Genomic DNA, 10,954 nt, shown 5'->3' with positions numbered 1-10,954 from the left:
GTTTCACCCAGGTTTTCAGAGATTTGGGGCTTATTTCCCCGCAGAGCTGCCTGATGCTCGCAGTTAGGGAAATATTCAGGCGTCCTTGGGGGTTATTACCAGCCCCAGATGCTGCTCATCTTCCACAGCCCCTTCAGCTCCCCTTGCCTGCGTCACCATAAAGCTGCCCTGAGCCCCAAAATATTTCTGGGTGAGGGCAGGGATCGCGGCTGCACACAAACTCGCCTGCACAATTCAGGCTCCAGCCTCGGGGCTATTTTTAGCAGTTCTCTCCGAGATGCTCTTCACTTGCAGTTTTATTTGTGAAATTTAATACACGAGGGAGCGGGGAGGGGAGCGGGGCTGGATCCTGGCACGTCCCCACTGGCTGGGAGGCTTCGACCAGCCTCAGTGACAGGCGGCTGACACAAACCTAAAATCATCCATCAAAGCACTCCTGCGTCCCAGCACACGGGAGGCAGGGGGAGACAGGCAGGGCTGATGGCTTGGGGGCTGTGCTCTTGTGCCCCACTGCTGCCACAGCTTCCAAAATCCCTGGGCGAGTCCCTGCCTCTCCCACTGCTGCATCCTGGGCTTGGGGACCCGCTGGCACCCACTGCTGGCCCTCAGCACGGGGCGTTTTGGGGAGCCCTCCCAGCACACCTGGGCTGGCCCCATCGCCAGCCAGAGCAGCAAGGTCCCTGCCCCACAGCGTGGGCCTCAGGAACGGGGAAGGCTTTGGGAACATCCACACCCATAGCAGATCCCAGCCTGGAGCATCACCTGCATCCCCTGAGCTCCCAGCATCAGAAACTAATGATGCTAACGAGGCAAACCCAGTTTGCAAGGTACAGCACCACCCAGGGTTGGTGAGTCCCCGTTTACGGGGCACAAGTGTGGCTGCAAATCCAGAGCAGCAGGAAAGGCCGATTTCTCCGCAGGGAGCCCTGACAGAATGGGGAGAGAGGGAGAAACCCTTCCCTTTGCCATGGGACGTGAAGGGGACAGCAGAGCCCTGAGCATCTCACAGCAGCTTCTGTTCCTGCTGGGCCAAACGCTGCCCCAGGCTCAGCCCCAGCACCACAGCAGGAGCAGACCCACAGCAGCGAGCGACGATCCCGTCCTGTCCTGTCCCATCCTCAGCGGCTGGCCACGCAGGCCGTCCCAGGCACACCAGGGATGCACAAAGGGACACGACAGCAACACCAGTGACCCCAAACTAGTCTGCCACCATTGCTACTAGACACAGACTTCTAACACAAACACATCCCCGTGCAGGGCACCACAGGCTGATCCGGTACCCGTCAGCTCAGGTGCTCGGATGGGAGAGGTCACCAAATTTCCAAGTGTCACTAAGCCAGGGCTGAGCACAGGTGAGCTGTTCTGCTCTAGAGCAGCACCTCCCAATCCTGCTTCTTGTGTTGCTGCATTTCTGGTCACGTCAAGGGCCGAGTTTGAGGCTGTCTGAGCTTGGCTCTGGCCTGGCAGCGAGGTTTTGCAGCCCAACCCATCTGGCCTGAGCCCGCAAAGCCCTCTGGAAGATCCCAGCACTGGTCCAGAGCAATCTGAATGCATCACCAACTCACAGGACTTTTATTGTTTCCTCACAGAAAAAGTAGGTTGTGTTACACAGAGCCCACCTAGGGCCCAGGAAGGGCTAAACAGGTACACCCATCTTCCTCCTGCTCCTCCCCAGAGGCGAGAAGCAGGGGAGTCAGCCCTCTCCCCAGCCCCACAGAGCCACGCACAGCCACAGCGAGGTGGAAATGAGTTTATTGACACGGACGGCTGGTAAAGCCTGAAGAGCAACACAACTACGCGGCGAACAATCGAACGAGCAGCATGGTGGGAGAGGAGGGCAAAGCGCCACCGACTGAGCTCAGGCTCTGCCCTGCAACAGAGACACCCGCGTGCCCTAAAAGCTAGGAAGAAATTTGGCAAGAGAAGGGGGTGCTCAGCATCCCCTCCCCGTGTCGCAGCTACACGGCCTGGTTCATGGAGGGAGGCTTTAATTGTTTGTTCCTGACCCTCCGCCATCTCCTCCACAGCATTGCACTCGGTGCCACTGGTGTTTCGTTAATTGCTCTGTTAATCATTTTTGCGGTGCCCCTGCAGCGCTTGGAGCAAATCACCTCCCAGCACACACGGGCAGGGCTCAAGGGCTGGATCGCTGCAGCTCTGCCCCACTTTCTCCCCAGCCAGAGCACAGGGCTTCCTACACAGGGACATCACCTTTCTCGGGGTCCTGCAGCTCCCCTGCCCGGCTGGAGTCTCTTCCAGGGCACCGTGACCTTTTCCCAGCAGTGGCTTCTTGGTTGCAGACAGTGCCAAAGCCCTGATGAACCATCTCTCACCATAAAACATTTATTGACTTTAAATGTGGCATCTAAAAGACAACATGGGGTTTGCTATGCACAAGAGCTTTGCTCGCTGGGGAGGAGATGGAGCCAAAGCATGCAGGGGAGAGCGGAGCCGTTCTGGGTAGGGGCTTGCTTTAAGCAGGACAAGCTATGGATGGAGAAAGGACATGCAAGAGGCTTTGCTTTCACTGCTGTTGCCACAGCACTTAGTGGTTGCAACGTGGCGAGTCCACAGCCATGGACTGGAAAGGGAAGCAGTCCCGGTCCTAAGGACAGGCAGGAAAAGAGGAAGCAGGGCATGGGGCTGCTCGGGACAGGGGGAGAGAGCAGGAACCTGACTGGCCCTTGTCCCTGTGCGCCCCTGGGCACAGAGAGCCAAGCCGGAAAGGGAAGAAATGCTCCCACGATCTGCTCGACCCTCAGCCCAGCCAGGACCTGAAGCCTCCAAGCAAGCAGGGCGCAAACACTGAGCCCCAAACCATCCCCTGTGGTGCCGCAGCCTGGGGATTGTGGGGAGACCACGGGAACACAGAGAGCCGCTCCGCTCCCCGCGGCGCCCCAGGACACTGCCAGCAGCGACCCATCTCCATAGGGGCACCGCCGATGCCTGCAGCCCCGGCAGGGAAGCAGCCCCGCCACATTTGGCGTGACCACTGCGAGCCTCGGGGCTGGCCGGGGGTTAGCACAGCGTGGGGTGGAGGTGGCACAGCCCAGGGGACAGCTGAGAAGGCAGTTCGGCCGTAGCAGGCACGGAAAGAACGAGAAGAAGAGGGGCTGCGGCTGGGCGAGGATGCAGAGACCATACCTAGAGCTCTGGCAAGAGCCTTTTGCTCCAACAGCGGGCTCTCTTCCTTCGTTTCATCTGCTGCTGTCCCGTTACCAACCTAGGTCCGCAGCTCCTCCCCATGTAAGAGCAGCCTCGCTTCTCAAATCAGCAGCTAATGAGCCAGGGAGATGGCTGGAGTGAAAACACACCATCAAAAGCAGAGCAGAGTCTGCCAGCACAAGTGTAATAAAAAACCCCCTCTCTTTAAGGCTCCATCCGCCTCCACGGACCGAACTGATGGCTCTGTTCCTAGTTCTCCGAGGCCGTGCTCACGCTGCTAGAGCCCGACGTCCCCGCAGGGCTCCCAATAATTCCTTGGAATCGCCTTTCCTTTAAGCCAATTACAATAGAAAAACTCAAAAAAATGTATAAAAATATAAAATAAAGTGCAGTGTATGTTTTCGACACTTTTGCCTTGTTTTAATGAGCCGACGTGTGGTTTTTGCTTGTTTTTTTTTTTTTTTTCCAATGAGCGGTATTTTACAAAATCGTAACTACGCCTAAAGCCATTTAGAAAACACTGAACATTGGCACAAAATGGAGAAGCCCACGAGAACGGACAATGAGTGAGGGGTGAGGGGGGTGTGGGAGTAGTCGAAGCAGTGGTTACAAACTCCATGGACGCTAAAAATATCAAAGGGGTTTGTTCCCTATCATCGTTAGCACGTGGATACTAATTGCTACCTTGTTTAATCAGTGCCTTTGACTGAAATCCTACACATGAATACAGCTGCTTCCAGTTAAGAGTGCTTTTCCCCGCACCAGTGGTGAAGGAGGATCTGGGGACCCCTTTCTCCCCCCTCCTTCTGCAGGGTGAGGCACAGGCTGATCTCCTGTTAGTTCTTCAAGATGGCATCGTAGGCCTGGTAGATGTACTGGGACACTTCGGGAGCTCGGCATTTCAGGGAGAGCTGCGGAGAGGAGGAGAGGAGAGGTTAGCGGTGCAAAGGAAGGCAGGAGCTTTCTACCATCTCCACAAAGGCAACTGGAAACGTCTGACCTACAGCGTGAGTCAGACTGCAGACGTGGCTGACGACAGTCACCCAAAAATATTTTTTTTTGAGTTCTTTCTTCATCACCAGCACCAAACTGCCTTTTCAAGGCTTGCTACAACGTACATGAAAGCCAACTCTCGTTGCGGGGTTCTCAGATTCCTTAACAAACGTAGGTGCCTCTGCAGCCATGGAGGGAGGAGACGCAGCCCCAAACCCTGAGACAAGGGACTTGCTGGCCCTCACGCTGTAAATCACAGCGCTAAGCCTGGGGGCTTCTAACGATTTCCTGCTCAGTCCTGACGGACACAAACTTGGCTGGCACCCCTCTCTAAAGCAAAGATCAGGCTGAGACCAGGCTTGCGGCATCAATCCTTGCACAAACACTTTAAATCACCTTCCAACACTCGCTCTCACCCTGCAGGTCTCCAGACCATGGATTTATCTTGAAACTCCTGGAACAGGAGATAAATCCTCCAACACCAGGACGCTCAGACACACAGGTCCTCACAAGGGGAGGAGAGGCAAAGGGAACAGCTGTACGGGTGCACGATGCAGGACAGACTGCACCTTCCCACCAGCCACAGGCTGATGCCAGCGCAAGGCCAAAGAGGCTCTGACATCCAGACAGCCGGTCTCCGCTGCAGGAACGCGGCAGGACATAAATTTCTCCTTGTTTATGAGAGGGGGAAGGGCGTCCTGGCAATGCTTTCTCGCTAATGTCTCTTGGCTTTATCTCTGTGTAACCTTGGCAAGTAACTGCTCATTGCTGAGTGGCATTATCCCAGCTCACTGGTAACAGAGCAGCATAATTCTGTTGTCTCTCATTTTTTTTCCAGTTCAGTGGGAATTCCTAACCCCCCCGGTCAAATTAACAGGATCTCCCTCAAAACAAGCACGTTAGGCAAAGCAGGGAGAAATCACTCCATGTCCGACACCTCACCGTGTAGTTCGGGTTCCCCGGCTGAATGCGAAGCTCGGCCAAGATCCAGATGCCGTTGGTGAGTTTCAGAGACTGGTAGAGCATGTCCTGGCCCTCCACATTCCTCTTGGCAATGGTGTAGACATTGTTGTTCTGCAGTTTGCTGGAGACAGTGTCTTCAGAGAGAAGGAAGAAAAACACATCTGTTAATTCAGAGCCATCATCTGCAGAGACAGGAGAGCCCAGAGGAGCATTCCCAGGATGCAAGTGCACAAGGAAATGCTGACTTCTGTCTCAGAGTTTTCCCTGGGGACAGGAGCAGACAGGACACAAGGAGAAAAAAAAAAAAAATCCATTTTGCTTCCACAGACCCAGCTCATTCCTTTCAGGCTGTGATCGCTTGTGAAGTATCTGCCCATCTTGCAGGGCTCTCACTGCTCTGGGTCACTTTATCAAGGCAGGAGTCTGCAGCTCAGAGGGCAAGAGGACTCTGCTCTACCTACAACCCGCAATAAGCCCCAGGCAGAGTAACCTGGAGGTAGCCAAAACTCAGAAGATGAAGGCGGAGAAGAACAAAGATCCTTGCCTGAGGCTCACTCGGGTGCCTGGTTCTGAGGGCCCATCCCAACCACAGCAGCTCCCTTCTGTTCCCCCTCTCTCACACACAGACACTTCTGGCCAAACTAATGTCCTACAAGGTAGTAAAAATCTGGGTTTTTTTTAGGCAATCACTTGAAAGGGTAAAAATCCACAGTCTCTAGGGCTGTGATGGAGGTTTAACACACCATACCACTTCAGCACTCGCAGATGTGCCATTTCAACTACAGACCTGCATGGATGTAACCATGACACACGTTATTTCTAAGGGACCTTTCAGAAAAAACAGAACAGGAACAAATATGCAGAACACAAAGACCCAAACCAGCAGCCTCTGGATGCCAAGGGATTTTCTCAGCACAGCACACAGGGGCACATTCACACTTTGGGTGGAAGGCTCAGGGAGGAGGACTCCAAACCTGATAAGCATCACTGGTGAATTCCCATTCCTGGTGCCCAACAGGAGAAATTTAACCCTCCAAGATCTCTGCTGAGGCTAGAGAGGAACACATTGTCTTCACTGGGCCATCATCAGCAAGTTGGGCACTTTTGACAGAAAGCAAGGGAGAGAAGTGTCCTTAAACCAATTTGCACTGAAAGCCAAGAGACTGGGAATGTGGGACCCATTTCAACGAGTGCAAGGAGCAGGACAGCGGCAGAGAAGCTGCACAAAGCAATCATGTGGCTCTAACCCATCCCTGCACCTACAAACACCAAAAGCCTCCAGCATCAGTGCCAGATTTGAGAATGGACACAAGCCTGTGCTGGTGCACAGAGGGATCAGAGAGGGGACAGCCGAGTCTGCTCACACACCAGCGAACAGTAAAAGCAGGAAACAAAGAGCCCCACCAGTCCGTACACTGACACAGAGACCTGGACCCGCTGCGTTGGTCACCAGAGCTGTGGAGCAGCTCCACGGGCAGCCTGGACCCTTTGCCAGTGGCTGGGCTGAAGCCCCTCGCTGCCCAGGCTTCAGAGCGGCTGTGTGCAGGCTGAAGAGGGTTCAGGCATCCAGCTACCCAGATGCACTCAGATTTAGGTTTCCTCTCTTCCCCAGTTACTATGGAAACTGGCAGATATAAGTAACTAACAAGATCCTCTGCTTAAAACCCCTCATTCCCTCTGTCTCCTCCTCCCACCTCCACTCCTCCTCTGTACAACAACCTCACCCAGATTTGGGAAAAGGGCAACGCAGAGCGGTCCCCTGCTCGCAGGGAGCGCGGCTGGGAGAGCCCCACGCTGCGGGGACATCACCCACGAGGGATGAGGCCCAAAATCCCATCTCCTTGTGTCCCCCCAGCAGCGAGAGCAGCCTCCAGGGCTGTGCGAAGGCACAGGGTTCAACACAAGGATTGTCTCAGAATTTGCAAGGGATGTTGGTATTAAATGGGATTTTGTTTGTCCAGTTTTAGCAGGCTGAGGTTAAACCTCACTGTTCTGAAGCCCCTCTGGATGCGTATCCTGGAAGTGGAATTGCTGGCAAGGGTTTGAGATGTTCTGTGCTGGGGGGGATGCTGTCAGAGCAGAGGCATTCCCCAGGGAGCGTGGGTGCAGGGTCAGAAGCAAGGCTGCAAGCAAGGAACTGTAATTTTGGAAGCTGTGGGGCTGCTACCCCATCACACGGTGTGATAGCAGCAGAGGGGAATGCTCCTGCCGGCCAGGGAGCTTCATTTTGGGGGCACAGTGGGGGAGACCGGGCTGCAGAGCAGCTCCAAAGCCTTCAGCCATGTGATGGCACACACATGGCTCGTCAAACACTGGAACAGCCACTGCCTCTGCCGGGGGGAAGAGCTCCACACAAGGATGCGCTTGTAGAGGGGTGCAGGGAGGGAAACTGAGGCAGGGCAAAAATGCTAGGAAAGCCTGTTTTCCACCTCCCTGTCTGACCTCAGTTACCCCCTGAGGAGTGCAAGAAACGCTACAAAACACACCCTGTCTCAGCCAGACACCCGGAGCGATCCTGAGCAGGCTGGAGCTGATGCTCAGCTCGCCCGTCTCCTCCTGCCCCCTCTCTCAGCACAGATTTGGGGACTGCCAAAAGCCTACCCCCTACCCCCCTCTCCCCCAGGTAGCCGCTCCCATCCCTCCTGTGCTCCCAAGTGTCTGGATTTTTGGAGATTTGGCCGAGTTGCTAAGCAACAGTGCCAGGCTCTGCCTGGCTGAAGGCAGGACCGCTAATGCCATGTGACAGCACAGCCTATTAAAAAAAAAAAAAAAAAAAAAAAAGGAAAAAAAAAAAAGAAAAAAAAAAGGCAGATATTTCCCGGGAGCAGAAAGCTGAGCCCAGCCCTAACCAGGGCTGGTAGTTTCTGAGTGTGAGCGCAGCACCCACCGGAGTCTCTGTTTGTCTCCGGTGCAGGCAGGATGAGGGCTGAGCCGTGCTGCCTGGGCACGCACGTCCCCACACACACTGGGTCTGGTGACTCTGCAAAGCAGAGCCACACGAGTCCTTCTGCAAGACGGCACAGTCTGCATCTGACCTTGCTAAGCAACTTTCCGCAGGGCTTTTTCCTTTGGCTCGATGCTCATTCTCAAAACCCTCTTGAAGCACAATGCAAGGATACAGAGAAACTGCCCCATCACCGAGGCCAAGGAAGCCTCTGACACCAGTCCATCTTTCAGAGGTTTGTTTTTCTTTTTTCTTCGTTTGCTTTTTTAAATTCTTCTTTTCCTTTTGTGTTTTTTTTTTTTTTTTTTTTTGAACAGAATTCTTTACCCTACCTCAGTCCAACAGCTAAATAGCACACGTATAAAGACAGCCAGGCAGGGAAGAAGGGCTGGACAAGGTGTCCCCCCTTGCACTGAAGTAATCCACTTCTTTTCAACAGCACTTTCCTTCTAGGTATAGCAAAGGACACGCTTAAATCTTCTACCCGTACAGCTTAAGAATTTCACTTCCAAACTCAAACAGCCAAGATGACCAACTGGCAATAGGAGTTTTCACAAAGGACACGCACAACTGAGAATCAACACCAACAACATCCCTTTTCTGAACTCGGACCTTCATGGCCTTTTGCAACGAGCACTGGATATAAGGAAGTAAAATGTAATCCCTATATTTTGTGCTGTGGTAGCTGAAAACATCCCCACACTGTTTCTAGTAACACCTGGATGGTTCTGAGCATTCAGCCAAGAACCACATTCAAATACCAAAGGCATCTGCAGACTCAGATCCAGAGGGGAGGCACTTCGGTCAATATTATGACAGCACATTCATTTCCAAGACAGGTAATAAGCATGGGTTCTATAATTCTACAAATGATCAGGTTACTAGATTTGCACATAGAGGAAGAAAACCTTACCAGGGAGGCTTGCATACGATTGTGTCCCAGGTTGTTCCAGCACAAAAATCCAATTTTTCTTTCTTCTAGCATTAGCAAATTACAGGGGGAGGGGGGAAGTGACCCCTGCATACCAATAAAGCCACATTCCACTCCAAACACTAAAGCTGTCACTTCACACCAGCTTGTGGACCAGTAATAAGCAAGCAAAACCAAAGCTTCTAGAACTGCTGAACAGCACAGCAACTAATTGCCTCCTGCTTAATGGCATCCAATCTCCATGTGCAAGTCAGCTTGTCCGCTTTCGCTCTGTGGGCTTGGGTAAGTAGAATTAAAAACAAAACAAAACAACACATTTAGCTAATCTGATTTGCATATCTTAGCTTAATGCAGCGGTCCTTTAAAATTTAATCAAACTTAGCATGTTGAAAACAGTGTGAACAAGGCAAACACCTTAGTGCACGCTCAGTTGCAAGGGAAACCTCAGTTGGTACAGTTGCACCAACAGCACTCAGATTCTTTGAGCTATAACAATCTATGAATCTATTTTCATGCACTAGATTCTTACATTTCCATTTTAAAACTCCAAATCAGTTAAATTATCACTGGATTTTTAAAAGATGAGACTGCTAGGGTACAACCATGACCTTGTGTTTTCACTGCAAGTTGTATTTCTGAACACGGTTTTCTCCACAGCACCATCACTACCTCTTCCTAAGAGGCAGATGCATGAAACAGAGCTCTAATTAATTCAAGGTGTGCAGTGCATCCTAATTACACCTTGGCCCCATGATACAGCTCCAGAAAGACTTGGCTCCCCCACAGCCATTCGGCTCCAGCCCTGAAGAACAGCTTCAGGCCAGTGCCAGCTCTCACTGCTGGGAACCTGAGCCTCAAATCCAGAATTAAGCACTCACTACTCTGAGTCACTGGGAACTGTGGGAATACCTTCAAGGGTCCGGGACTTGCTTTTCCTGGAAACAAGGATGCTGGACACAGGGATCAGAGCGGCAAGCTCTACCACTTAAGGGTACCTGCTCCTCACCCCGCAGCCTGGCACCTTATCCTAGGCTTCAGTTTGCGGTGTGGTGGGCGACTTGCAGCAGCCAAGACTTTCTGGCTGTTCCGTGCCCCGTTACGGGGTGAGCTGCCAGGGCTGGGAGCTCTTTCTGCCATCCCTGTTGCAAACTATCAAAGCTCAAGTCAATCCCATTTGGCTTGCCTCGTGGGCACGGGATGGATTTTTACCCACAAAGGCCTGGGAGCGCTGATGGACTGTGTTTATCTCCTTTTTGCTTGAAGGAACAAAAGAAATAACCTGGGGAAAAGCCTGGGGAAAAGCCTGCCGTTTACATGGGAGGTGCTGTAAGGTGACTGTAGCACAGTGACAGACAGCCAGCCCTCGATGTACAAGAAATGCACATGCTGCTTTCTTAAAAGATAAAACTCAACTCCCTAAAAATCCTTCTTTCAAGCCCATTTCTCTTTGGTTTAAAGAAAAATAAATTCAAATTTCAGCTTCTTCATTGAACAAAATCAGCATCCTCCGTTTAGCCGCTCAGTAGGGCTTCCTACATGTCTGCACATAATTTCAACCCCACTTCTCACACGGTTCAGAAACAGCGCAGATCTGAGCGCTCAGGAAAGCAAAGGCTCTTTGTAGCTAGGAGAAGAAAAGCCAGGCAACCAAGGGTACAGTGACCACGCTTCTGATCAGCCCTCTACCCAGCAGCAGCCACGGGTCGCTTGGCACGCTCTGCTCCATCTGCACGATGCCTGCTGCAGCTGCGCGGCTCTGTTTAAGTGGCTGGTGGTGCTGCGATGAGGGCACATCAGCTGGGAGCAGAGGTATTTTTAGCTCACAGCTAAATTCGCATCACTGGGCTGGAATCAGATAGACTGAAGCATGAATGGTGTGGTGCGTCCCCGAGCCGCTCACGCTAGGCATGAATTACTTATCTGAGCGGATGCGAGAGGAGGGATAAGGATTCACGCGG

At 52.6% G+C, this 10,954-nt stretch overlaps 1 protein-coding gene across 1 annotated transcript in view; it reads right to left on the bottom strand.

Annotated features, from left to right (window-relative positions):
- Window positions 1-1,736: 1,736 nt before the first annotated feature.
- AP2B1 (adaptor related protein complex 2 subunit beta 1) overlaps window positions 1,737-10,954 on the bottom strand; it is a 79,484-nt gene continuing 70,266 nt past the window's right edge. The window contains exons 21-22 of the mRNA XM_086762884.1: window positions 5,101-5,255; window positions 1,737-4,076 (exon numbers count right to left, since the gene is read on the bottom strand). Of these exons, the coding sequence (XP_086619010.1) occupies window positions 4,002-4,076; window positions 5,101-5,255 (230 nt within the window). The 3' untranslated portion in view covers window positions 1,737-4,001. The remainder of the gene's footprint in view (window positions 4,077-5,100; window positions 5,256-10,954) is intronic.

Source organism: Chlamydotis macqueenii, chromosome 19, assembly GCF_036417535.1.
Source record: "Chlamydotis macqueenii isolate bChlMac1 chromosome 19, bChlMac1.mat, whole genome shotgun sequence".
NCBI classification, from domain to species: Eukaryota; Metazoa; Chordata; class Aves; order Otidiformes; family Otididae; genus Chlamydotis; species Chlamydotis macqueenii.
Note: the sequence above shows the minus strand (reverse complement) of the source record. Positions and strands in the feature narration are given on the sequence as shown.